Genomic DNA, 24,689 nt, shown 5'->3' with positions numbered 1-24,689 from the left:
TACCTTATACACAATGCATTACACGTGTTTCTTCGTTTTTTTTTATTTCAACAACTAGACTTCCAGTAATATGATTTTGTGAGAAAAATGTGTATTCCTCACCTTACGGGCGACATGTCATATTAATCTTTTTTACTATTTCCATGACCCCACCCTCAATGCCCCTTTAAAAAAAGTCTGCGCGTTAAACTAGAAGTGAGGGTGTGTCTTGCGTGGAGAGAATAATATTCTAGTTTGCTGACACAGTTCAACCGGAGTCTCCTGCTTTAATAGCAACTTTAGTATTGTGTTCAAGACTTCATATCTTTACACAAGTTGAAATCGAAAATTCCTTACGGATAAAACTAGTTTTGTATGCCTCGGCAGTTAAAAAGGATATATTTAAGGGCAGATTCATCCATACTGATTCGGAGTTGTCACTGGACGTCGCTGTTAGGGTAAAGGCAAAAGGATTTCCAGTTTGAGTACTGGTTTTTTAGGTTGCTTATCGCCATGGGGAATGTAGTGTCGGCAAACCTGGATGAGAGTAAACGGCAGCTGATTACGGGTAAGTTACTAATGTCTTTTTATGTGGTGGTTAGAAAGTGCTTTGCGTAACTAAGCTGTTCAGTGCGACAATTTTACTCCTATCGAGTAGATACTGGTCTGGGGTGGACATCCGTAGTTTGCAGCTTGGTAAGTTGGTAACCATTTTTTTACACCCATGTTGCTTTCCCCCCCTGAACTTTCATTAACTGATCGAGACTCGTTCATCTGTAGCCGTGGAGAAGGTTAGACGAATTAGCAGATGGGGGGTTGTTTAAGAAAACGACACGGGGGAGTGGTTAAACGCAATAAAATGGTTAGAGTGTCGCCCGATCCCACCTTCATGCACATTAATTAGTTTATTGATGTTGACTGAGCTTTACCTGATTCTTGCGCACGAGCGCGAGATGTTGCCTCGTGCCTCTAGTGATACTATTTTTTTTGCGCTACGTGGCACGCGCACTCTCCCCTGCACTTCTGCGGGAAGCCCATACGTGAAAAACTATGTATCTGACTGCTGCGCTTCATCAGTCGGCATCTATTGTCTTACATTTCCTCTCACTGGTGTAATCCAGCATATCACGGGTGGTTTGTGCGCGATGCATAAGCGGAGTATGTAGCTTGAGTCATCTGCCTTCTTTAGATCGGAGTGAATGACATGAGCTAACTGAATAGTTCCTCTCCCAGCATGGAAACACACCCACCTACCTTGGGAAAAAGAAGAAATATGCAGCTTGTGAAACTCCAGGAGCCTCCCCCACACACACCTTGCTGTCTGTAAGCTGTTTAGGTAAAAGTCTTGGAAGTGCACTGTGTCTGTTTAAATGTGGCAGGGAGTAACTGGCGGCCTGAACCAAACCAGGAGCAGAGTGGATCTGGTGGTGATTTAGGGTCAGGCCCCCGACATTAGTGTCCTTAGGGGGTATAGGTCAGTGGGACAGGCCAGTCCGAAAGCCCAGGCTCTCTGACTGCCTTAACCGGTCCAGGTGTGGGCTTACCCGCTAACATTAGCATGGTTGAGCTGTGTTTAGGTAGTACTGCAGCTAGTGGGGGCCACGTTGCAACCACCAAGGATGCTGGTTCGCTTTTCTTCATTTGCACATTTCTGTGAACACCCTTACCGAGGTAGTTAACCTAAAAATGTTGATATGTGGACGTTGGCATCAGACTAGGCAGTCGGGCGAGATCTCGACTTGTGCTGGATTCCAGCCAATTTTTGCATGAAGATATATAGGTATGAGTATGAGGGGGTATTATCAGGATGATACCAATGCTACTGACGCTGTAATAGATTTAAAGTAACATGTAGGCTAACTGCCCTGTTTTGGAGGAAGCAAACCACTTCCTAGTCTGCTCGAAATAGATATGACCTCACTTCCTCTAACAGCCTGTGCTATCAGTATGGAATTTCAGCCTTCATGATTCTGTGTATATCTGTGTCTTTTGAAAATATGTGAAACTAACCTGTACTTTAAATGCATGTTTACCTGGGGTATGTTCAGTAATTTACCTTTTAAGAGTATTATCAAAATGATTCAGAGATCCTTATTGTGAGTGAGTACAGTGTTCATATTTGTCACCGATGATTAATTAGATAGCAATGATCTGTCTTGACTGGAACACCCTTTGGTCCGAGTGTGACTGACACCCTGATGTTTGTTTTGGTGCTGTTTTCTGGCATACACAATCCTTTAACTTCACAGAGGCCTCCAGTACTCCTGAGGTTCAGAATCACAGTCTGAACTGGATCAGGAGCAGAGTGGATCTGGTGGTGATTCAGGGTCAGGCCCCGGAGTTTGGCTCCGGCATTCCCGACATTCCCGACTATCCTGGCCAGTTTGGAGTAGTGCTTTTTAGCTGAGGAATGTCAGGAATGCTGTAAGGGACAGGGGCCTGGGAAGAAGGGAGCCGATTCAGACCCTGCGGCCCCCATAGTCACAGCAAGTTTGGGAAAGGAGTCTTGGGTGGGGTAGCCCTTCTTAGCTGGCTGGGGGGGGCTTCTCTACACTCACCACTTTGTGGAGTCACTGTGTGCCTGAATGCCTCTGTTTATGGTTTCCTGCAGTCCTGTCTGTTTTACAGATTCTCTTTGAAGCCTAGTTAAACCACAGACCACTTGGCGGCCATGGCAACAGCAGGGCTGTTGGTGGTTCCCTAGACTCACTCATCCAAGTCCCGGGATGCAGCCGAGTCGCTTCAGGCTGATGAATGGGACATAGCGGGTGACACTGCCTTGCGCAGCTACGGCTGTTATTGCTCTCAAAGTGCTAGTGGCCACTGCTTCTTTGTAACCACATCTAGTTGCCACACCTATGGACATCGTTCAATAAGACCATCTGAAACACAGACATCGTCGGAGCTTTAAAGTCGAATCAAACCCCGTCTTTTTCCCAATTGCAGTTTCCTAGCAGCTGCATTAATGGCGTGTCATCGATTTCAGAGCATCTTCTTCTTTCCTGTCGGAGAATGCGTCCTTAGTCTCACTTGCCTTTTATTGCTGGAAAAGGAGTCGTTATTTTGGTCCAGTGTCAGATATAATACATACGTTGAAGCAATAATTGTAAAACCAGCATTTGGAACTCAACCCCACACTTTAGGAAGCATCTGAGATTCCGGTAACCGACTTCTCAGGGCCCTTCTGTCTTGGTCAGCAGTGAAGTTGCTCTTTGCTCTTCTGCAGATTCCTTGTGGGAAAAGAGCCAGATTCAATTTAACTCCGGAAAAAGTTCTGGGATTCCCTGAGTTTGGCTTCTGTCCATGGCAGACAATCGAGCCTCGTAACTTCCTGTTAGCCTCCGGATGAGATCACAAGAAGAAGTTTGATTACTGGTGATTTTTCTATCGGTTTGTTTGTACTAATACAACAGATGTAGATGATACACTCCACTGGATTATGTGTATGTATTTGGAGAGGAACTGGGTGTGATCCATACTGTACCAGAGCAGAACTCACAGCTGCACAAAAAGACCAGATACTCGCAGTCTGCGAACAGGAGGGTTTGGTTGGGATCACAACAGAAGTGCCTTTTGCAGATAAACACAAGTTCGTTATGAGTGCTGATGTTTCTGGTGTGTGACTCGGTGTTAAGGTTGGGGTCTTTCACAGCAGGGGTGGCTACAAAGCAAGAAATGCAGGCTGGGATACAGGAAATTCCATATGTGCAAAGTTTGCTCGGCAGAACCTGGGGTGGGGTGTTTTGGGGCCCATGTGGTGCAAGGCAAAAACGCGGGGGGGTCCTCTCTGCAAGCTTAACTTTCCACCCCCACTTCATAGTGCACATGCTCTGGCAGGTGCCAGCACGCTCAGGGGAGAAGAAGCAAGTCCAGTGTCATCCACATAGTGGCAGTTGGCAGAATGCAAGGTGGCCGTCTTTGCTGCTAAGAACCTATCCAGTTTGCATCTGATAAGCGAGGTCCTTGTAACGCAATTCCTTTCCACATTCGTCACGAGTCTCAATCAACTGATTTCTGTTTCCTTATGTAGTTCAACTGTTTTCAGCTATGAAAACCAGTGCCAGTGGCAAAACGGGAACATGAAATATGTTATTTATGTGTCTTGTGGAAACTTCCCTTGTTTGTGCAGCATTTTTATCATGCTTGCTTATTACAGTATTTACGGTTTGTAAAGAAAATCAGGCTCATCCTTATGAACTCTGAAAAGCAAGACTGTGAAGTTGTTTGTCAAGGTAGAAATTTCACGCTTATTATGATTTGTTGGACTTAATCTGTTTGCTTTTCACACTAGTGGAACTAATACAGATACTGCCGTTTTCAGTCCTGCATTGCCTGAACTTCAGATTGCCTGAATTTAATCAGATGGACAATAACATGAGTTTATGCACTCGGCTGCCAAAGGTATAATGGAAAGACCCCCGAAGTGCTTGAAGCAGGATGTGCACGTTAAGTAATTCATTGTTCTTTGCTTCTCCTGGTGGAGCTCTCACCTTCTGGCAATGTTCACATCAAAAGTGTTAATATGCAGAAGGCACAAGTTCTTTATGAGTGCTGATGTTTCTGGTTCGTGACTCAGTGTTAAGGTTCTTCAGGTGTTCAGGAATTCCCTGCGCTCCCTTGGAACGCAGAAGTTTTGCCAGCTGAACCAAACCTTTTTCTGGATGTGTAGCCCGGTGCTCTGGGATACAGCCAGCGTGTGTGAGACCCCACCACCGTTCAGTAGTCCCTGGACGTCCCTTACTTGGTCAGGCTGGCCCTCTTTAGACTCTTGGAGGGCTTCACCACTGTATGCAGGCCTTAGAGATCAGTGACCGACAGAATACAGCAAAACTCTCCACACAGAAATGCAGACAGCATGCTTTAAATAAATCTTTTAAATATACTTTCAGAAAACCATAAAAATTAATCTTAAAAGGAAGGTAGTGCTGTTACTGTCATTATAAATGTGTGTTAGGGTAGTGTGGCCATTGTGTGCAGCTGTTAACCAAGAGCTTGTGGACATTAATATGGACATTGAGCAATTTTATGTGCTCGTGGTAAGCCTGGTAAGTCAAATCGGGTAGGAGAAAAACAAAAGCATTGTTTATGAAGCTATTCACTGCCACCGTTTATTTAAATGGATGGATCGTTTGATTATTATAAACGTATTTTAGCCATGAACTGATATAATGGTTCAAAAACACAGGCTGAGATGTTGCTGTATAAATGACATGAATGGACTCTAAGGAAAACATCAATGATCCCCCACCCAGCACCTCCATCTTTGGGGATTGAGACCAATCAGCTGGGACCCCAGTCACTTCCAGCTTGACTTGCGTGTCACTTCCTCTGCCCCCAGTCAGCACCAGTGAGGCGCCCAGAACAATTAAGACAGGAAGCCAGGACAGCAGAACTGCAGTCAAGCAAGCTGGATCGGCATCAAAACAAGGCAGCCGTCAGTCGGCAGTAGGAAAACACAGCTGATCTGGCAGTCTCTCTCTCACACACACGCACGGACACGTACTTTTATGATGATGGTAAACGCACAGAAATCGCTGACATTCACATTATCTAGCCTCATGAAAGAATGTTCTCCAAGACATTTTGAGTGGCCTGTTTTCATTTCACTAATCACATCCTTTCAGGTCACACATTCTGTTATACGTGAGAAATGTGTGTCATGTCATGAGGTTCTGCTGAATAGCATTGTCTTGCTGGGCTCTTGCTTGAACCGAGAGAAACGTATTCCTGTCTGTGGGAACACAAAGCACTTGCGTAAATTAAACTCCCAGGCACCGGTCTAGCAGGGTTTGCCCCCGCCTGGATGAGGTGCCCTCTTATCCCGAGCTTCCTACGTCCCACAAAAGAAGTCTCCATGTTATAAGTATAAGGCAGGGCACTGCTTTTTTTCTTCCAGTGCCAAATGACCTTTGACCTGACTGTCCAGGAGGTTCACTGGAGCGTCTTTCCCCATCCTCCTTCACAGCATGCTGTACTCCGCTCATGCTGCGGGCTTTTGCTTCTCATTTGTCATACAGGCAGCAGAGCTGAGTATTTCCTCGTTCCTGCATCGAGTGTGTTTGCCCCCCCCCCCCCCCCCCCCCCGCTCCTGCTGGTTAGCAGCTCGGGCCGCTGTCTGGGCATGCTCTCACAGACGAGTTTCAGCTGCTCATGCACAGCCAGGCCGTACTCGAACCAAATCACGGGTGTAGTATTTTTACAGAATGGGGCCGCTTTCCTGAACTAAATGCAAATCTTAGTTGTGTTGCTGTGATTTTACTTAGGGGTCCAGGCAGCATTAGCTGCAGGATTGTTGTGGTCTTTTTTTTATCTATTGCCAAGGTTCAAAACTTGGACATTTTCTTTGTGTTTGGCAGTTGGAACATAGTGTAACATATGATGATCAGAGACATTGACTGCCTTAAAATGTTTACGTAATGTTCATAGTAAGAACAAAATTTTAATTGCAAAAGTGTGGGTCAGGCTGATATTCCTGACACTGAGAGCTCCACCCTAAAGACATTATGGGGCATGCTGTTTGCATAATGTAAGTTACCAGGGTCTCAGGCTGAGCAGTCATGTCGTCTGTTGTCGAGTCAAGCAGATTGTGTCAGTTTTAATCTTTTCCCAATTGTCTCATGAATCCCAGGGGGGGGCAAAATATGATTATTTTGTTTAGTTTTGCTTGGCTCTATGACTGCAGTTGTTTACTGTTGATAACAAGCATATAGTTTTGAGACCACAAACTGAGGAAGCAACATAACAGAGAGCATCACTCTTTACAGCAAGTATGAATGAGTAAATGAAAACAATGTAACGTCCGTATTCCGCCGGTCGAAGAAGCTCGCCGAGTCGGGTTGGTGCTGGGGGCCAGATTTGAAAAGTGTTGCTATTCCATTTTTCACAAGATTCAGTGAAGCCCTGTTGTTTATATGCTATAGACTGTGCATTAATATGCCCCTGTTCAATTTACCCACACTACCGTAGTGACAACACCTACCCTGGAATCAAGCAAGAGATTAGTTTTTCCCCTCAACGTTGTGTACCTTCAAAGAGAAGTGGCACCTTTAGAGCTCTTGAGTAATTTACCTTCGAGGATCAAAACAGTTTTTCTGATCCTGATCCTGATCCTGATTCTCGCTCTCCCTCCCACTGTCAGCCAGGACTGAGCAGAGTATTGAAATACTGCCTTCCTGCGAGAATCAACCACACACACACACACACACACACACACACACACACACACACACACAAAGTTCCCAACCTGTAAGAGAACCTAACAAACCTAACAAAGAACTTTGTTAATTAATTTTTTTTTTTTTGGTAGATCAGAGGGAATTCTTCTGCCCAACGTCTGTTTGGGTGGAAATAGCTTTTCTGCTTCTTCCGACAAATTAACGTGACAGCACCCACCCTTTGGGTGTGCATTCTCTCTCTCCGCTTCCCTCCGCATTCTGCACTCTGCCTAAATGCCGGCTCTCCCTTCTGCCGACTAATTGGTGAGTCAGACACATGCTACTTACAGTTCCTGTCACTGGCTGCTGCAGCTGCTGCACCTCCATGTCTCAGGTGACTCGTGATCCCTCGCCATCTTGTCCTTCTCCATGCTCCTTCACACTGCTGACCTGGCATCACCAAAGTCGTTTGACTCACACCTCTGTGACGCATGGAACACTTATCACAATTTAGGACTGGTCACAGGCTTGAGTGAAGTAAGCTGTCATCATTTGTATCTCAAGGTCCCAAGCCGGTTGTTGCTTTCAGACTTTGGATCAGCAAATCCCACATTTAACCTTTTTTGCATTATTTCAGAGCTGCATTCTTAAGGTACCATCAGCTACATGGATAGTTGGGTTTTGGAGCTGAAGTACAGTCCTGAGTCACATGCCTTCTATCTTCTATCTTCTTATCTTAGCCACTGACACCAATGGAGTGGATCTTCCCCATGTTTGAGGGCCATCTGTGGGTATTTTGAGGGTTCCATGTGCAGCCTTGATTGTCGACAGGCTGCCTTGAATGAAATAAACAAATAGAGGACGTGAAAGCCTGACCCTCATGGATGGGGAGCACAGCTTAGCCATTGGAATCGCATCATTTTTTAGCATCTTCAGGATATTTTTGACTGGCGAAAGGAGAGACAAGTGTTTTGCTGTCTGAACAAAAAGTCCAAGGCAATTGTTTGGAAGCTCATGCCACCATCGATGGCCTGTGGTCAGCAGCAGTAGCGATGTTAGAAGTGCTACGTGTCCAGTAGCTTCTGCCTGCCTTGGTCTGGCTGGTGTCCACTGGCTGAGGTGCATTCCTATGGTATTGTGGTCTCAAGCCAAGTCAGAGCCAGGGTTTCTAACTACTTTTAAGCTGCTTTCAACAGCCAGTGAAGGGGGGTGCTTGAAGAGGCTTGATGCACATGTCTTGCGAGGCTGAAAACCACACATGCCACAGCATTTGGGCCGAGTTGTTTCACTTCCCAAGCAGAGGGGAGGTTAAAGCATGTGGGGCCAGCAGTTCCCCAAGGAGTTAGTTCTGTACGGGGTATTAGCAGCACTGCCTCGTCCCCCAGTGTAGCTGGGATTTACTGTGATGGTAGCTGAGTCAAGGGGATCTTCAGGGCTTGTAGGGTGGGCCGAGGAACATGGAGAAGTGCTAACTGGCAAAGCTAACTGCAGTTAGGAAGCAGGGAGAGAGTTAAGAAGGTCGGAAAAACACGAAGGTGCCGTACAGTGTGGGCTGCGAGCAGGTTGTGTAGGACGCTGTTATGGTAAAGATAACTGAGGAAGGAGAGGGAGAAAGGAATGTGAAAGGTGTGGAGGCCGTGGACTGAACAGGGGCTCACTAGAGCTGCTGTCTTTTCTTTTATTTTTAACCATCGATGCCCATCGCAGAATTGAGAGGAGGCAGGTGAATTCCAGAGTCATTGTCTTCGCGGGCATTTGCATGGTAAGCAGAAGAATTATAAGATTGAGCTGGATGAGTTTGAGGAATGACAAGTTAGTTCAATGGAAGGATGATGAGGTGAGGTGACAGAGGGAGGCCCCAGAAACACAGGGAGACCCCAGAAACAGAGGGAGACCACAAAAACACCACACAGACGGCACAACTGAAAGAAACCGCCACATTATGGCATTTTCATTTTTATGGCAGTAGAAACTAGACTTTAGGTATGTTGAATTGCCCTTTAGTTTAGAAGGGATTAAAGATCAACTGCACAGGGCTGTTTTGCTGCTAGACAGTGCTACCTGATTGTTGCACCTTGTTGGGATAGATGGGAAACATCAGAAGAGAAGGTAACATACTGTATAACACCGGGAACTCTGTGCTTCTGACAGCTGGGGTCTAAATTATATCGGCGTTGACTTGCGTTATGTCAACTTCCTGTATGAAATGAACTTTATTGTAGACAGTCTTGCTAAACTGCTCATTGTCAGGAGGTCAGATCCCCGGATGGTGGTTATGTTGGTGAGATGTGAGTGTCACAGTGGTGGGCAGATTGGTGCCTCCTGGGTCAGCAGTCAGATCACATGAAGCAGTGAGTGTGACTCACAGCTGCTTCTTCCCTGAAGTTCTTTCTCTCACTCGCTCCCGTACTGCTGATGTCACCATTTTTTCACCAATCCCAAGCCTGCCCCTACTTTAGCGTCTTCCTGACCCTTCCCATCCCCTCTCGGGCTTCCTCGACGCCTTATTAAGAATAGTTGGGTTATTTATAGTAGAGTCCTGCTCCCCTGCATTTCAGTGCTGGAGATCAGAACATCAGAACCAGGGCTTCCAGCTTTTGTTCTGCTAGCGGTTCTCACGACTTTCGCTTTTGCCCCAGGCCCTGTTTGCCGAACACATTCCACAAAAGGCCCCCACCGTGTCTCGTCCCCCCCCACCCTCCCCATGCTATTCACCCATGGCGTTATCACGTTAGTGCATGGTTGACGTGCCTGTGGGCCCTGAGAGAGCTGGTGAACCCTCTCGGTTCCTGCGCCTTCTCTGCCTTTCGGATGTTTGTTTAAGATATCTTGAGTCACTGTGTATACAGAGGAACGCCAGCTCCTTCCCAGTGCAATGTCCGGTCCTGATTACTCCTGCTGTTAGCTCTCTCTGAAGAATAGGCGAAGAATAATGCCTCATCGGTCCGGCATCTTCGGCTCTGTCATAGAATTCAATAGCAGGGCCCCTGTCAGTCTGCAGAGGAGAGATATGTGAGGGTCAGAGAGCCCCTTTTTTACTGCTGGGTATGAGGTTATAACCCAAATTCTTCCTCAGTTCTATTCTCTTTTCTTAAGACTGTGTGACTGAGGACCTTTAGGGGGCAGTAAGTGGCTCAGCAGGCGGAGACTGTCGCGTGGGCCCCGGAGCGAGGCCCTTAACCCTCTGCTCCAGGGGCGCTGCATGCTGGCTGACCCTGCACTGTGGCCCCCTGCCTATGGAGAGCAAGACGGGAGCGTGCACTATATCCAGGCTGGGAAGTAGGGAACGTGCACTATATCCAGGCTGGGAAGTAGGGAGCGTGCACTATATCCAGGCTGGGAAGTAGGGAGCGTGCACTATATCCAGGCTGGGAAGTAGGGAGCGTGCACTATATCCAGGCTGGGAAGTAGGGAACGTGCACTATATCCAGGCTGGGAAGTAGGGAGCGTGCACTATATCCAGGCTGGGAAGTAGGGAGCGTGCACTATATCCAGGCTGAGAAGTAGGGAGCGTGCACTATATCCAGGCTGAGAAGTAGGGAGCGTGCACTATATCCAGGCTGGGAAGTAGGGAGCGTTCACTATATCCAGGCTGGGAAGTAGGGAGCGTGCACTATATCCAGGCTGGGAAGTAGGGAGCGTGCACTATATCCAGGCTGGGAAGTAGGGAGCGTGCACTATATCCAGGCTGGGAAGTAGGGAGCGTGCACTATATCCAGGCTGAGAAGTAGGGAGCGTGCACTATATCCAGGCTGGGAAGTAGGGAGCGTTCACTATATCCAGGCTGGGAAGTAGGGAGCGTTCACTATATCCAGGCTGGGAAGTAGGGAGCGTGCACTATATCCAGGCTGGGAAGTAGGGAGCGTGCACTATATCCAGGCTGGGAAGTAGGGAGCGTGCACTATATCCAGGCTGGGAAGTAGGGAGCGTGCACTATATCCAGGCTGGGAAGTAGGGAGCGTGCACTATATCCAGGCTGAGAAGTAGGGAGCGTGCACTATATCCAGGCTGGGAAGTAGGGAGCGTGCACTATATCCAGGCTGGGAAGTAGGGAGCGTGCACTATATCCAGGCTGGGAAGTAGGGAGCGTGCACTATATCCAGGCTGGGAAGTAGGGAGCGTGCACTATATCCAGGCTGGGAAGTAGGGAGCGTGCACTATATCCAGGCTGGGAAGTAGGGAGCGTGCACTATATCCAGGCTGAGAAGTAGGGAGCGTGCACTATATCCAGGCTGGGAAGTAGGGAGCGTGCACTATATCCAGGCTGGGAAGTAGGGAGCGTGCACTATATCCAGGCTGGGAAGTAGGGAGCGTGCACTATATCCAGGCTGGGAAGTAGGGAGCGTGCACTATATCCAGGCTGGGAAGTAGGGAGCGTGCACTATATCCAGGCTGGGAAGTAGGGAGCGTGCACTATATCCAGGCTGGGAAGTAGGGAGCGTGTACTATATCCAGGCTGGGAATTATAGGATACACTTTGCAGTGTTCTATACTTTACTGGGCTTTGATTGGATGGGACTATTAACTGTGTTCTGGAGGGGGTGGAGAAATGGAGACAGTGGAGCAGTGGAGTGCAGCGTTCTCCCCCCCCCCTTACTATTTTGGAAAATCCCAGATGTTTAGTATTAGCGAGTCGGCTCTTCATCTCAGATCTTTTGGTTTCCACCTCCCCCGCCCCCTTCTGCCAGAGCCTGTTTTCTGCACAGCCACAGCATGTTTATGGCACTGCATTGGAGAGACAGGAGGGCTCAGTAACAAAACAAATGCGCTGGACCGGGTTGTTTCACTGGATCGCTGATTTTGGGTGAGCAGGCATGTGGAATCCTACCAGGCACCAGGTCACACCTTCTGCAGGCTTAGAGCTTATAATAACGAGGCCAGTCCATTTCTTTGGAAGTGTTCCTGCCCTTTTACCTCATTGTCTTGAGGCCAATTTAAACCAACACTTTACTATTCAGTCACCTTAATATTGAGTGTTTATTAATTAAACCTGTTATTTTCTTTGGGATTAATAAAGTGTCTGTCTGTCTGTCGGTCAAACCTCCTGTCCCCCATGTCCAACAAAATGCAGACAATAACACATTTCATTACATAAAAACATAATCCACACATTGTTTCCCAAGCATGTGTAATAAATGTGACCAAATCCACACAATTTACCAGGCATGACCATTAACCTGCTAAGCTAATGAGCAGAGTCCCCAGTCTGCAGAGTCAATGTTGTAGCAGAATCAAAATGGCCCAGTTAGTCACACTGGTAGAGTGAGGCCATTTCCTTTTTCTTTGTTATTTCGATGCAGAACTTGACACTATGAGCAGAGGCCTGGCTATGTGGCTGACAGCATCAGGCAGTATAGCAGGTCTGAGCATTTCCACTTCAGAAGCCTTCAGCAGGTGCATTATTAAGAGACGGGGTCACATGGTATCGGGAGTAGTTGAGAGTTAGGGGGCTTGCAGTGACATCACTCTACTGAGCATGGGAAACCCCATGACCTTCTGGGCGTGAGTTCTAACCCACAGAGCCTCGCTCTGCCCCACGGTCTCGCTTGCACTTCTCTTCTGATCTGTGTCTCCCCTCCTCTCCCCTCCCAGCACGGACAGGGAAGGTGATGGCAGAGTTCACCCAGCTGTACGAACGCCAGTACCCAGTTGCCCTTTTTAACAAGATGCGCTTTGACCTTGAGGCCAACGGGGGGCCCCAGTCTCAGCTTCTACAGCGCAAGGTAAGAGGCGGAGCCTAATCCGGCTCAGCCAATCTCTGATCTCTTTGTTATGGAGTCAGTTATAGCTACGAACACTGTGCTCAGCTATCCCATCTGCCTTACAAATATGCATCCGTTTGCCACAACCGCTCATCTAATACACAGTCACGGTAAGCTTGGAGCTTTTCCCAGCATGCACAGGGGTCGAAGGAGAGGATAACCATTCCAGAAACACTAACTTGTTTTGAGTTAGTTTAAACAATCTACAAATTTTAACTTGTTTTAAATATATAGTGACATAGAATGTTATCTAATGTCTAAGAAGATAAAGTAAGACAGTGAGTAAAGGCTAATTAATGTAAAGACATACAGCACCATACACAGAGAAGAGGTGGGATTTCAACCACTAACCCTGGAAGTTTGGTTTGAGGTTCTACCTACTGATCTCCAACTGAAAGTACAGGGTACCATTGTGGGCAGACGGAATGCCCACCTTTGGCACCAGGGTGTGTTTTGCATGTGACGGTAAACGTTAAGTTGTACTGGTTCCACACGGTTGTACGATGGCAGGTCAGGGAGCGGTTTGTGGAGGGGAACAGGCGTCGATACCGACCCAGTGGGTGTCTCACCATTTCAGTCAGTGCAGTTTTAATCTCTACGTGCTGAGGGCTGGTGTACTTTTGAGAGACGAGTAGATGTTTCAACCCACCATGTTCCCAGGAGTGTTGTTGGACTACGTGGTGTCCAAACACAGGAAGTATGGGAAGTCCAGACCAGCTGTGTCTAATGAACTTGGTCACACTTTTCATGAGAAGCTGCTGGTGCAGGCCAGGTCAGGTCGCTCTGCTTATTTCACTTTCCGGCGACACTAGCCACCTTTGAAGGACTTTCCGCCTGCAAGAACTGACCTCATGCTATAGCTCTCAGTCACACTGAGGAAGCTGCTTGTCGGCCGGCGATGGAAGGCGAGCACCTCCACCGGCAGCCGCTGACCGTCACTCTTGTTGCCGTTCACACAGGCCCCCCTGGAGGACAAGTCCATATTCTCCGGCAATTTGTTCCAGTACCTGGAGGAGAACAAGAAATGGCGCAATCGGTTCTTCTTCATCCCAGACTCCCATGTCGTCAACTACTACGAAAATAAACTGGTGAATGAAAGCACACTTTTATAACGCTTCTGTTAGCTGCGCTCACTGTACAGGCTCTGGTAGGGAGAGCTGCTATAAAATGTCCTTTTCATTAATCATAGCTGGAGTCCTTCGTCCAGGTGCCTGTACGCCAAATATTTGTTCTAGCTGCTGACTCCATTTCGGTTGCCGCCTTCTCGCACCCTTAAGGCTCACGAACGGGGGCTCCACCCCAAGGGGACCATCAACTGTGCTGGGTACCGTGTGCTCAGCTCGGTGGAGAAGTACCTGGAGCTGCTGGAGACCACACTGCCTGGTGAGCTGGGGGCAGCAGTGGGGGGGAGGGGCAGGGTGTCACCGGGAGGTTGGGAGTGAGGGAAGGAGCAGGAATGCTGGGGGGGATGGATTGCGGAGGTAGCTGCTTCTCAGGGTTTATTCATCATGCTGTTGTGCAACCTACAAACCAGCCAGTTCTTCCATGCGGGGGGGGGGGGGGGGGAATTAATGAACTGCATGCTGGGAGGGTGAGTGAGTCATGTGGGAAGGTAAAGTGTCCTGTGAGTCAGTTCTGGATAAATGGGTGTAGGATCTTTTGTGTGACTTGTGCCTGTGTGCCTCTATCACTGTGAGCGTGAACGTGTTCCCTCCTCTGTCCCCGTGAGCGTGGACGCGCCCCTCCTCTGTCCCCGTGAGCGTGGACGCGCCCCTCCTCTGTCCCCGTGAGCGTGGACGCGCCCCTCCTCTGTCCCCGTGAGCGTGGACGCGCCCCTCCTCTGTCCCCGTGAGCGTGGACGCGCCCCTCCTCTGTCCCCGTGAGCGTGAACGTGTTCCCTCCTCCGTCCCCGTGAGCGTGGACGCGCCCCTCCTCCGTCCCCGTGTGCGTGAACGTGTTCCCTCCTCCGTCCCCGTGAGCGTGGACGCGCCCCTCCTCCGTCCCCGTGAGCGTGGACGCGCACCTCCTCCGTCCCCGTGTGCGTGAACGTGTTCCCTCCTCCGTCCCCGTGAGCGTGGACGCGCCCCTCCTCCGTCCCTGTGTGCGTGAACGTGTTCCCTCCTCCGTCCCCGTGTGCGTGGACGCGCCCCTCCTCCGTCCCCGTGTGCGTGAACGTGTTCCCTCCTCCGTCCCCGTGAGCGTGGACACCTCATATGTGTCCCTCTGCATGAGTGTGTGAGCATGTCCCTTCTGTCCATGTGTATGAACACGTCTTGGCCTCCGGCGTCACTTTTCCAGGCGTGAAGCCCAAACCAGGCAGCTCGCCGGGCCTGAAGTGTGCCACACAGTTCCCCATCCTCCTGTGGCACCCGTACGCCCGACACCAGTACTTCTGCGTCACCACAGAGAAGGAGCAGCAGAAGTGGCTGGCCGTCTTTCAGGACTGCGTCCGGCACTGCAACAATGGTGAGCCCCACCCCGTCTCCAGCGCCCTCCCCACTCAAGCACTTTCAGGCCGATGCCGGCAGCCTAGTGGTGGCACTGAGGTGATTTGCTGTTTTCTCTGAATAGCTATGTCGTTATGACAAAAAACTCACATTTAAAGTATTTAGATACAAATCAAACAGAAAGGACGTCTCGTGGCTCATGACCAATGGGAGAAGCAGTCTAGACGACCACAGAGTACTGTTGGTCATTGACCTCATTCGAAGGTTATTACTGGTTGTCAGCAAGTCAACAGCACAAATCAGCTGATGATTTCTTAACTGGGCTACTTAAAGGGGCATCTCTGATTAAAGGGATGGTGCAGACCACATGACCACTTGTAGTCGATGCATTTCGGTTTGCCCTAGGCACTTGGGATGCAGCCTCGTGCATTTTAGAAGAAATTTCTCAAAGATTCCTCGCTGTGGGAGAGACAGGGCTCACGAAGGGCCCGGAGGAACAGAAGGCAACATGAGATGTAAACATGCAGTTTCGTCAGAAATGGGAAGGCATGTCAGGTATCCGAAACAGGCAGTTTGCCCAGAAGCTGGTAGCAGAAAACATTTCGGTTCATTTCTACTTTTAAGTTTACATTTCATTACAAACATTTCAAAACATCAATGATTCCTGAGCCAGTATAAATTAAGTCTTCCCATAATTGCCGTTTGATTTTAGTCAGTTTAGCATTTTTGCCTGTCATGCCTTGAATTAGACCCACATAGATATTAACATGGCTGGTCTAATCCCGGCTAGCTGTGAGTGGTACAGCACATAGGCTCAGCAACCTGCACCTGTCTACAAACCCAAATCCAGCTTCCTTTACCAGAAAGCCACCAGCTATACCTTCGGGCCACTGGACCGGAACTTCAGACGGCACTGCGTCCCCGTGTTTCTGGAACATTCAGATCGCTCTCTTAGTTCGATGGCTCTCTTAACCACGTGCCGGAACAGCTGGCCCGCCAGCACTCGTGTGCAAACGTGCGTCCGCTCCGCCGGAATGACGAGAGCGTCCTCAGGGTTGGTCTTAGTCGGCACCCAGGGAGCTGGGCAGCCTCGGGATCGGTAGGCATGCGATCGCAGTAAACACACTGTGTCACCTATAAAGCACATGTTCAGTCTAAATGACATGCTTGCACTTTGCAGACACAATGCATGCAAGTCACTGCTATGGTTTTTCCCACAGGGAAACTTTGTCACCGTATAAGATATAGAAAATCTGCCATTTCTCTCTCTACCTAAAGTGGGTGCATTTTCTAACGGCCTTCACTAGCCGTCCCATGTATGGCGCTTGTCCCATGTATCTAATCAGAGTAAATGGTGTGTGAGTGTGCCCTGCGATGGGCTGGCCCCCCATCCTGGGTTATTCCCTGCCTCGTACCCATTGCTTCCAGGATAGGCTCCGGATTCCCCGCGACCCAGTAGGATAAGCGATTTGGAAAATGGATGGATGGATGTTTTTAATCACATCCTTTGTTCCCATTGGATCTTCTCCATGTTAAATCTTCCGTCCTCACTAGTGCCCCCGTATCCTGTTTGTTGACCCTAACCGCTCTGCGTCTGCCTGAGGATGAGCAGACCCACGGGGCGTCGCTCCTCCTTACCCCCCGTAACCGCATGCTGCACTGTAGGCACGGCAACGGCGGAATTCTCGCTCAGTCAGACGGCTCCTCCAGACCACATTACCCACAATTCCCATGGCAACAGAGTGCTATTATGGCGTCCTCCATTCACGGGGAAGACTATATTTGCAGCTGTTAGTTGTCTTCTTGTCATGATACTTGGCTCCAGTCCATCTCTGCCACTGACTCCTATGTAGATGTGATGCCTTTCCCCCAGGTACTGATAATGTCTGTGTGGGTTCAGAGTAAACATTTGTGTGATTGAAATTTTCTTTGACTTAGATATAGTTCAGGGCTTCCCCCCAGAAAACAGCAGGCGAGAAGTCGCAGGATCAGCTGCTAGCCAGGATTTTAATTCTTCAGACGAGCACAGTCACACATTTTACTCAGAAATTAAGTAACGATGCTGATTGTCAGTCACTGCCTCCTGTACGTGCCAGCTGATGTGTGTTAATCTCAGCGTAACTAGTGTGCACTAGCACAGAACTAATTTAATGTCTCATGATGTAAAGGTGCTTGAGTGTGGAGAGAATGCAGTTGATGCAGTCAAGACCACATGCCGAGCGAGGTAGTCAACTGGTGGATTTGCAAGAGTAAGTGGGCGGGGCCCAATTGGCCATTGTCTGGGCTGTCAGCATAGCAACCGGCAAGGTAAACAGTCGGTCCTGGTCGATTCCTGGGAACGGGAACGTCGTGGTTCAACAGCCTCTCTGTTTTGCCGCTGGCATCTCTGGCGGTAGCTTTTCAGCCAGATAGTTTTATGATAAGAGAAGGCAGGACCTAATTGATCCCTGTGAGAGGAAATTTCTTTGTCCCATACAAATGAAAGTAATACAATCAATGATGAAGTGGAAATAAATACAAAAAAGGATAACGTAAGTAAAAAGACAAATACATAAAGGAAAACATTAACAAAATAAACATTAAGGTAATGAAGAATAAATAAGAAAATTGTGCAAAACGATGTACCACTATCAGTAATATAGTGCAAAATGGCTGTTGCACAAGTCCATTCAGAATATAGGTAGCAGTGGAGGGCAGAGGGGATAAACGGGCAATGGCAGGACTGTCATGGGCTATGTGGAGAGGAGGACTGTGACCTTTTAGACTGACAGCAAACGGGCAATGGCAGGACTGTCATGGGCTATGTGGAGAGGAGGACTGTGACCTTTCAGACTGACAGCAAACGGGCAATGGCAGGACTGTCATGGGCTATGTGGAGAGAAGGACTGTGACCTTTCAGACTGACAGCAAACGGGCAATGGCAGGACTGTCATGGGCTATGTGGAGAGGAGGACTGTGACCTTTCAGACTGACAGCAAACGGGCAATGGCAGGACTGTCATGGGCTATGTGGAGAGAAGGACTGTGACCTTTCAGACTGACAGCAAACGGGCAATGGCAGGACTGTCATGGGCTATGTGGAGAGGAGGACTGTGACCTTTCAGACTGACAGCAAACGGGCAATGGCAGGACTGTCATGGGCTATGTGGAGAGAAGGACTGTGACCTTTCAGACTGACACCATTCGTAAATTTCATAGTCCGGCATTTCAAGCTGTGTTTTGTGAAAATGGATGAGGGCTGGAGCAGAGGCGTCTGGGACGTGGTAGTGATCACGCCTCCTTTTTCCACTCTACCTGCGCAAGGTGGAGGCTTAGAGAGGGTGTGTTCCCAAGAGCTTCACCAGAAGAGCGGAATTTTCACAGCACCCAGCCAAACAGCCAAATGTTTTTTCGCGGAGGATTACAAGCGGTCTGCGAGTCCGTGCTTGTGCACGATGCCGAGGATGAGGTTCCGTGACTCAGAAGTCTCTCCCCTAAATATCTAACAGCATATTATCTTCTTCTTTTACTCTCCTCTTGCAGTCGCTTATAAAATGCAATTCCAGTGGTTTTTAATACATGCAAATCATAGCTGCACCTATAGTGCAGCGCACTGATGACCTGAACCACAGAAGTACGTGCCTGACCCCGCCACACGAGACACTAAACCTCCATTGTCACTGTCACTGTGCACCACAAGAATGGGGTTTTGGCAAAAGCTCAGAAGGCTCTTTGTCTTAGTTTTGTTTTATTTTTTTCTGGAAGGGTAAAGGTCATTTTTGGATTTGTGACCAAATAACCTCCCGGTGCTTTTAAATCCTGCTGTTGTTTTTTTTTTTTTTCCTCGCATAATTACCTGAGTACAAATAACCATACTCAGGGACTTAGAGGCTGGGGGTTTACAGTTGCTTGGAATGGGCCTTCCCTTAATCAGGTTGGTCTTTATCAGGTCTAATTGTTTCAAAATTTCTGAGTATTTATAGCTGAGAGGCTTATTTTGGAGTCAGGCCAAAAGTACAGACGTGTCCTCTCTTCTATTCTGTTCTGGTCGACATCCTGGATGAGGTCATCAGGAAATGGAGTCTGTTGTGTGATTCAGCCTTGGGGCTCTTCAGAGAGTCGGCCCCCGCGTCTCTAACACTCACCTCGTTTTTGCCTTTTCCGTAACCCAACTTGACCTCCTACCTCTATTTGCATACCTCATCAAGGGGGTCTCTGTGTCAGCCTCGTAGTGTTTTGCTTCGTCACTAGATGTCTGTGACGGCGGGGCCAGTAGCCAGCGGGCTCCTGTCATCGGAGGCATCTAAACGGCCGGCGGTTGAGGCATGTTGACACGTGGAGAACGTGGAAGGTGATCCCTTTGGTGGGCGGGGCCAGATTAATGCATCGGTTATCCTAGGGTATAGCCTATAGTCCTGGCTAACACCAGGGCTCCGCCCCACCTCAGAAAAAATGGAACAGTTAGTTAAATCGGCAACATCTGAGTACCCGTGCTGCTGTCAGCTGAGGACCTCCAGATATGTTAATCCGCCCTTACGGTGGGATGAGCCCAGCGAGACACTGAGCACGTGGGGGGCCAGTTTTGGCATCTCCCCTAACTGAGGACCTTTGGTCCTCAGGATCCCAAGCCTTGCCTAGCCTTGTTATGGGAGTTTAAGTGGGTTAAGGAGACAATGCATGCAGGCCCTGGGATTTGGGCTCCCTCTGAGGCCTGGCCTGCAGCAGCAGGTGAGGTTCCTCAGACTGGCTGACACTGGGCCATGCAGGCAGCTGGAACACCACAAGCCAGAGGCCTGCAGCCTTGGAAGTGACACGGGCAGCTGTCCAGCTAAATAAACATGGGCGGGGGGGTCCTGGGAGATTTGGAAGCATCTGACCTTGTGGCTTAATGTGTGGCGTCGATTCAGAATCCACTGACAATCTCAGAAAAACACCCTGAAGGTTTTTCAAAGAACCTCCTCGGCAGTATTCGGTCGGTATTATCGCCCATTTTATGGCTACTTTTATGAAATCTCCCTTAGTCGGCTGTATATAAACTCCTGACTATAAATGGCAGAGATGCAGGATCATACTGTGTCCAGAAACAAAAGGTTTCCAGAAGCCTGTCTGATGTGTGGCTTTTTGTATAATATTGTGGGTTATGACTTAATAGACAGGCGACACTCTCAGAGAGCCGCGGATAATCATTCTCCTCTGCATTTCATGCCTTTGATGACACGTCTTTTCCCCCAAATGTATGTTTTTGCTGGAGCAATTGAGGTTAACACTTAGCTTCAGGGAATAATAACAAGGCCACGCCTTAGCCACCCAACTACCTGGTGCTCTGAACATTTATTTTGTGGTGAGTAATGAAGGGGAAGGGGAGCATTTACGAAGGCTACATTACACTCGCAATAACACACGCTGCGACTTTAACTCCTCCAGAGTGTTAACAAGAAAGGTATGTCTCTGGATTAGAGGTTATACAGAAGAGTTTCACTCCCACCCAACGTGTTTAAGTGTTTGTTTCTGAAGGTTACACAACTGTGACATGAGTCACTCTTAATGAAGCCGTTGCTTCCTTATGCATCCATTGAAATTACGGAATATTAGGATCATTTAAGTTAAACAGAGAAACAATGATTCTGTTAATAAAAAATAAAACAGGCTTTTGTTATTGATGCCTTAAGGGCTAAATCGTTAATATGTTTGTAACTGGTCACCAGTTATTTTGCTTGCTACACATCACATACAGGAAATGCAGTTTTCAGTTAAATATTAATTATGAAGTTCGTCAAGTCCTCATGCCATTCCGAGCCCAGTATGTGTACAACAGCTGCAAGCGAGGGCAGAGACCGTGTTTGTAATGTGTTGTTTGCCTCACTTGTACGACAAAAGCATCTGCGAAGTTAAATAAACGAAAATCAATGTTTGGTGTAGCACAGTCGTTATCTCAACTTTTAGAACGACAAGATTTCTTTGGCGATTAAGCGCAGCCTCCCACCAGTGCAGCCTCCCACCAGCGCAGCCTCCCACCAGCGCAGCCTCCCACCAGCGCAGCCTCCCACCAGTGCAGCCTCCCACCAGTGCAGCCTCCCACCAGCGCAGCCTCCCACCAGCGCAGCCTCCCACCAGCGCAGCCTCCCACCAGCGCAGCCTCCCACCAGCGCAGCCTCCCACCAGCGCAGCCTCCCGCCAGCGCAGCCCGAATTCTCCTCCTGCGGCCTTTTCATTGCTGATACGTGTCCGTCCTGCTTCCTGCCGTTCCCACTGCGCACTTCCTGTCTTTTTCCTCCAGAAATGAATCAACGCTCACAGCACTTGGTCCCACACAAAGGGACACGCACACACACACGCACATGCATACTTCTTACACACACACACTCTCCCAAATGCACAGCAAGCACAAGCATGAACAGACAGGAAGTCTGTGGTACACAGTCCTGAATGCATTCATCGGTAGGCAGTCACAACCATTTCTATGGGGAAAAACTCTAATCCCAACATGACGGCCTTAACGCTTATCCAGCCCTCACCTTAACCGTAAGTAACCAAACAACATAGGAGACTTTTGGCTAGTTTTTTTATTTTCATTCACTGAAAAATGATACCCACAATGCCAAAATAGCAGGTTTTTATTGCATTGTGGGAGGCATTTGGTCCCCACAATGTAATATAAACATAACATGCATACACACGCACATGTTAGCATTCCTGACTTTATGGCTATTTCCCTTCACTTCCCATATGTATGCTATCCATGATTACATTCCTGTTGGGCCTTTATATAAAAGGCAGTTAACGAAAGCCTTATTGCGATCTCCTAAATTGTATTTTTTGAGATTTTACAGTTTGTGATGATATTTCCGCAATATTTATTTAGTGAAACCTAAATATAAACACACACACGCAAAACACTAAATCACTTCTTTTTAGTCAGAGCCCAGAAAACTCAGGGTGTGTTTAGGGGGCTGTTTGGGTCTTTCAGCGCCGCCTTCTGTTGATGCAGCCCTGTTTTGGGTTTTTTTACCCTGCCTTCCACTTGGGTCTGTTAAGCTTCCTGAGTGCGAGTATCCAGCTGCAGACGTAAGTCTTATTCAGCATCGTCCAGTTAAGGGCCCGTGTTGCAATGCATGGACCCTGAGGTGTGGGTCTCTGTAAACCATGCTTATAAAAACTGGAAAACACAGGGAAAGGTTGTAAAAGGACTTTGGTGTATGTTGTAATATTTAACTGAATTATGTCTTGTTCTTCTCTAATGAATTTGTTAACCAGGACATTTTAACGTCAAATGTGGTTTAACTTTGAACTGATTTATATTGGTTCCCAGCTGGTTTCTGTCTTGGACCTTGAGTCTGACAGTGAAGCACATGCATTCTTGACCTGTTTTTTCACACTCGGATGCCGCCCGTCTGCTCCTTCCCCAGAATTGCCTGAGCTTGAGTCTGAAGGATCTCCTGCTAGTTACTGTTTGTTTTCTGTGTTGGCATTGCCATGGCAAATATTATCACTTCCTTTTTGGAGATGAAACTGCAGCTTATGACTGAGACGTGTGTCTGACGTTTGAATTCAGAACTCGCCATTTCACTTGCGTGTTATTGATCGATTGTATGTGAATGTACATGTATATATATTTACTTAGGCCTGTTTTTTATACACTATGCTTAAACTTTAGACCAGCCAATACTGTGTAGGATCTACCACAGAGCCCCTTTAAAGGTTGATGAGTTGTCTTCAGAGATTCCTTTTGCATTGTACTGCTATACTGGCATGATATTTTGATTTATTTTTGCACTTGTGCCCTTCTTGCCTATAAGAGGTCTGCACATTCTCCTCTGACATCTGTGATTTTTCTTTTCTCACGCCATTGTTCTCTGTAAACTCTTAGCATGAAAATATTTGTCCTCTGGTTTTAAAATCCCCTTCAGAAATTTTACAGGACATTCTGCCCTGGATTGCCTTTGTGCTTTACGAAATTAATTCAGTAAATTGGGATTAATAAATATGATCATTTGTGACATATTAAACGAGATGGATCCTTGAAGACGACGAAAAATTCCCGGATCAAAGGTCCCACAACCGTAAGTCTTCAGGAATTCCAAAGGGGCAGTGAAGGTTTGCCAGTAAAAACAGTCCCTCCTCTAGCACAGAGCAGGGTGCTGAGAGTCAGAACAGCCCCCCAGAGAGAATGGACAGGCTGCATGGAGAGCCCTCACAACAAAGATGTTAGTGACCTGTAATTGTTGTGCTACGTAAATGGCCTGGCAGTTTAGGGTCTAGTTACTCTGTGTGTCAATCTTGGTCCCTCACCCCGCTCTGGATATGGTGTCTTGAATGACCCCTCTAACGTTATCGGTGATCTTCTCCATCGGCACAGGTCTGTCGGAGGAGTGCAAGGTGCAGACGCCGGCCTTCACGGACTCGGTGCGGCTGCACCGGCAGGCGCACGACCAGTACAGCACGTGGGAGATGATGTGCGGGACGCCCCAGCAGGTGTGTCAGCCTGTCAGCGAGCGAGTGATTTGGGGGCTGAGAAGCATTTTAGCCACAAGCATCCGGATATTCGCAGGGGTACCTGTGAATATGCTGGATCCGCTATAAAGTAACATCCATCCATCCATTTTCCAAACCGCTTATCCTAATGGGTCGCGGGGGGTCCGGAGCCTATCCCGGAAGCAATGGGCACGAGGCAGGGAACAACCCAGGATGGGGGGCCAGCCCATCGCAGGGCACACTCACACACCATTCACTCACACATGCACACCTATGGGCAATCTAGTGACTCCAATTAGCCTCAGCATGTTTTTGGACTGTGGGGGGAAACCGGAGTACCCGGAGGAAACCCCACGACGACATGGGGAGAACATGCAAACTCCACACACATGTGACCCAGGCGGAGACTCGAACCCGGGTCCCAGAGGTGTGAGGCAACAGTGCTAACCACTGCACCACCATGCCGCCCCTTATAAAGTAACATAATGCACATTTCATTTTTATTATTTTTGATGTAGAAGAAACATATGAAGAACCTCTACGCTGCTTCTGGACCCGTTTCCAATCTGCAGCCATTATGTCAAAATTAGCAATTGCTAACTTGGCACCTTCAGTCTAAATATGATGATTACCAGTCATCAGCTATTTTCATTGTAACCGGAAACATCTGAATCACTGTACTAAAAAAAAAAACACTTTAACAACCTATTTTTAAAAAGGCCAGTTTCGGATGGGGAGGCTTCTCACCGTCACTCACATAAGGAAGTTGTTTTACTGCTTTTTCGTAAGACTAGAAGTCAAGTATTCCATCCCTAAAGCAAGTATCAGATTCCTGACTGGGTAACCCTACCTCCTTGTTTTGGAGCTAGTTTGCAAAGTGGGCATTGTGATGCATGC

General features: G+C 48.2%; 1 protein-coding gene across 1 annotated transcript in view; it reads left to right on the top strand.

Annotated features, from left to right (window-relative positions):
* The first annotated feature begins 197 nt into the window (after positions 1–197).
* The window catches only part of niban2b (niban apoptosis regulator 2b), a 36,216-nt gene continuing 11,724 nt past the window's right edge, over positions 198–24,689 (top strand). Inside the window, exons 1-6 of the mRNA XM_048982625.1 lie at positions 198–547; positions 12,726–12,856; positions 13,855–13,983; positions 14,173–14,278; positions 15,194–15,361; positions 23,677–23,792. Of these exons, the coding sequence (XP_048838582.1) occupies positions 493–547; positions 12,726–12,856; positions 13,855–13,983; positions 14,173–14,278; positions 15,194–15,361; positions 23,677–23,792 (705 nt within the window). The 5' untranslated portion in view covers positions 198–492. The remainder of the gene's footprint in view (positions 548–12,725; positions 12,857–13,854; positions 13,984–14,172; positions 14,279–15,193; positions 15,362–23,676; positions 23,793–24,689) is intronic.

The sequence above is a fragment of the Brienomyrus brachyistius genome, chromosome 2, assembly GCF_023856365.1.
Source record: "Brienomyrus brachyistius isolate T26 chromosome 2, BBRACH_0.4, whole genome shotgun sequence".
In the NCBI taxonomy this organism is placed as follows: domain Eukaryota; kingdom Metazoa; phylum Chordata; class Actinopteri; order Osteoglossiformes; family Mormyridae; genus Brienomyrus; species Brienomyrus brachyistius.
This window is presented reverse-complemented; position numbering and strand designations above follow the sequence as displayed.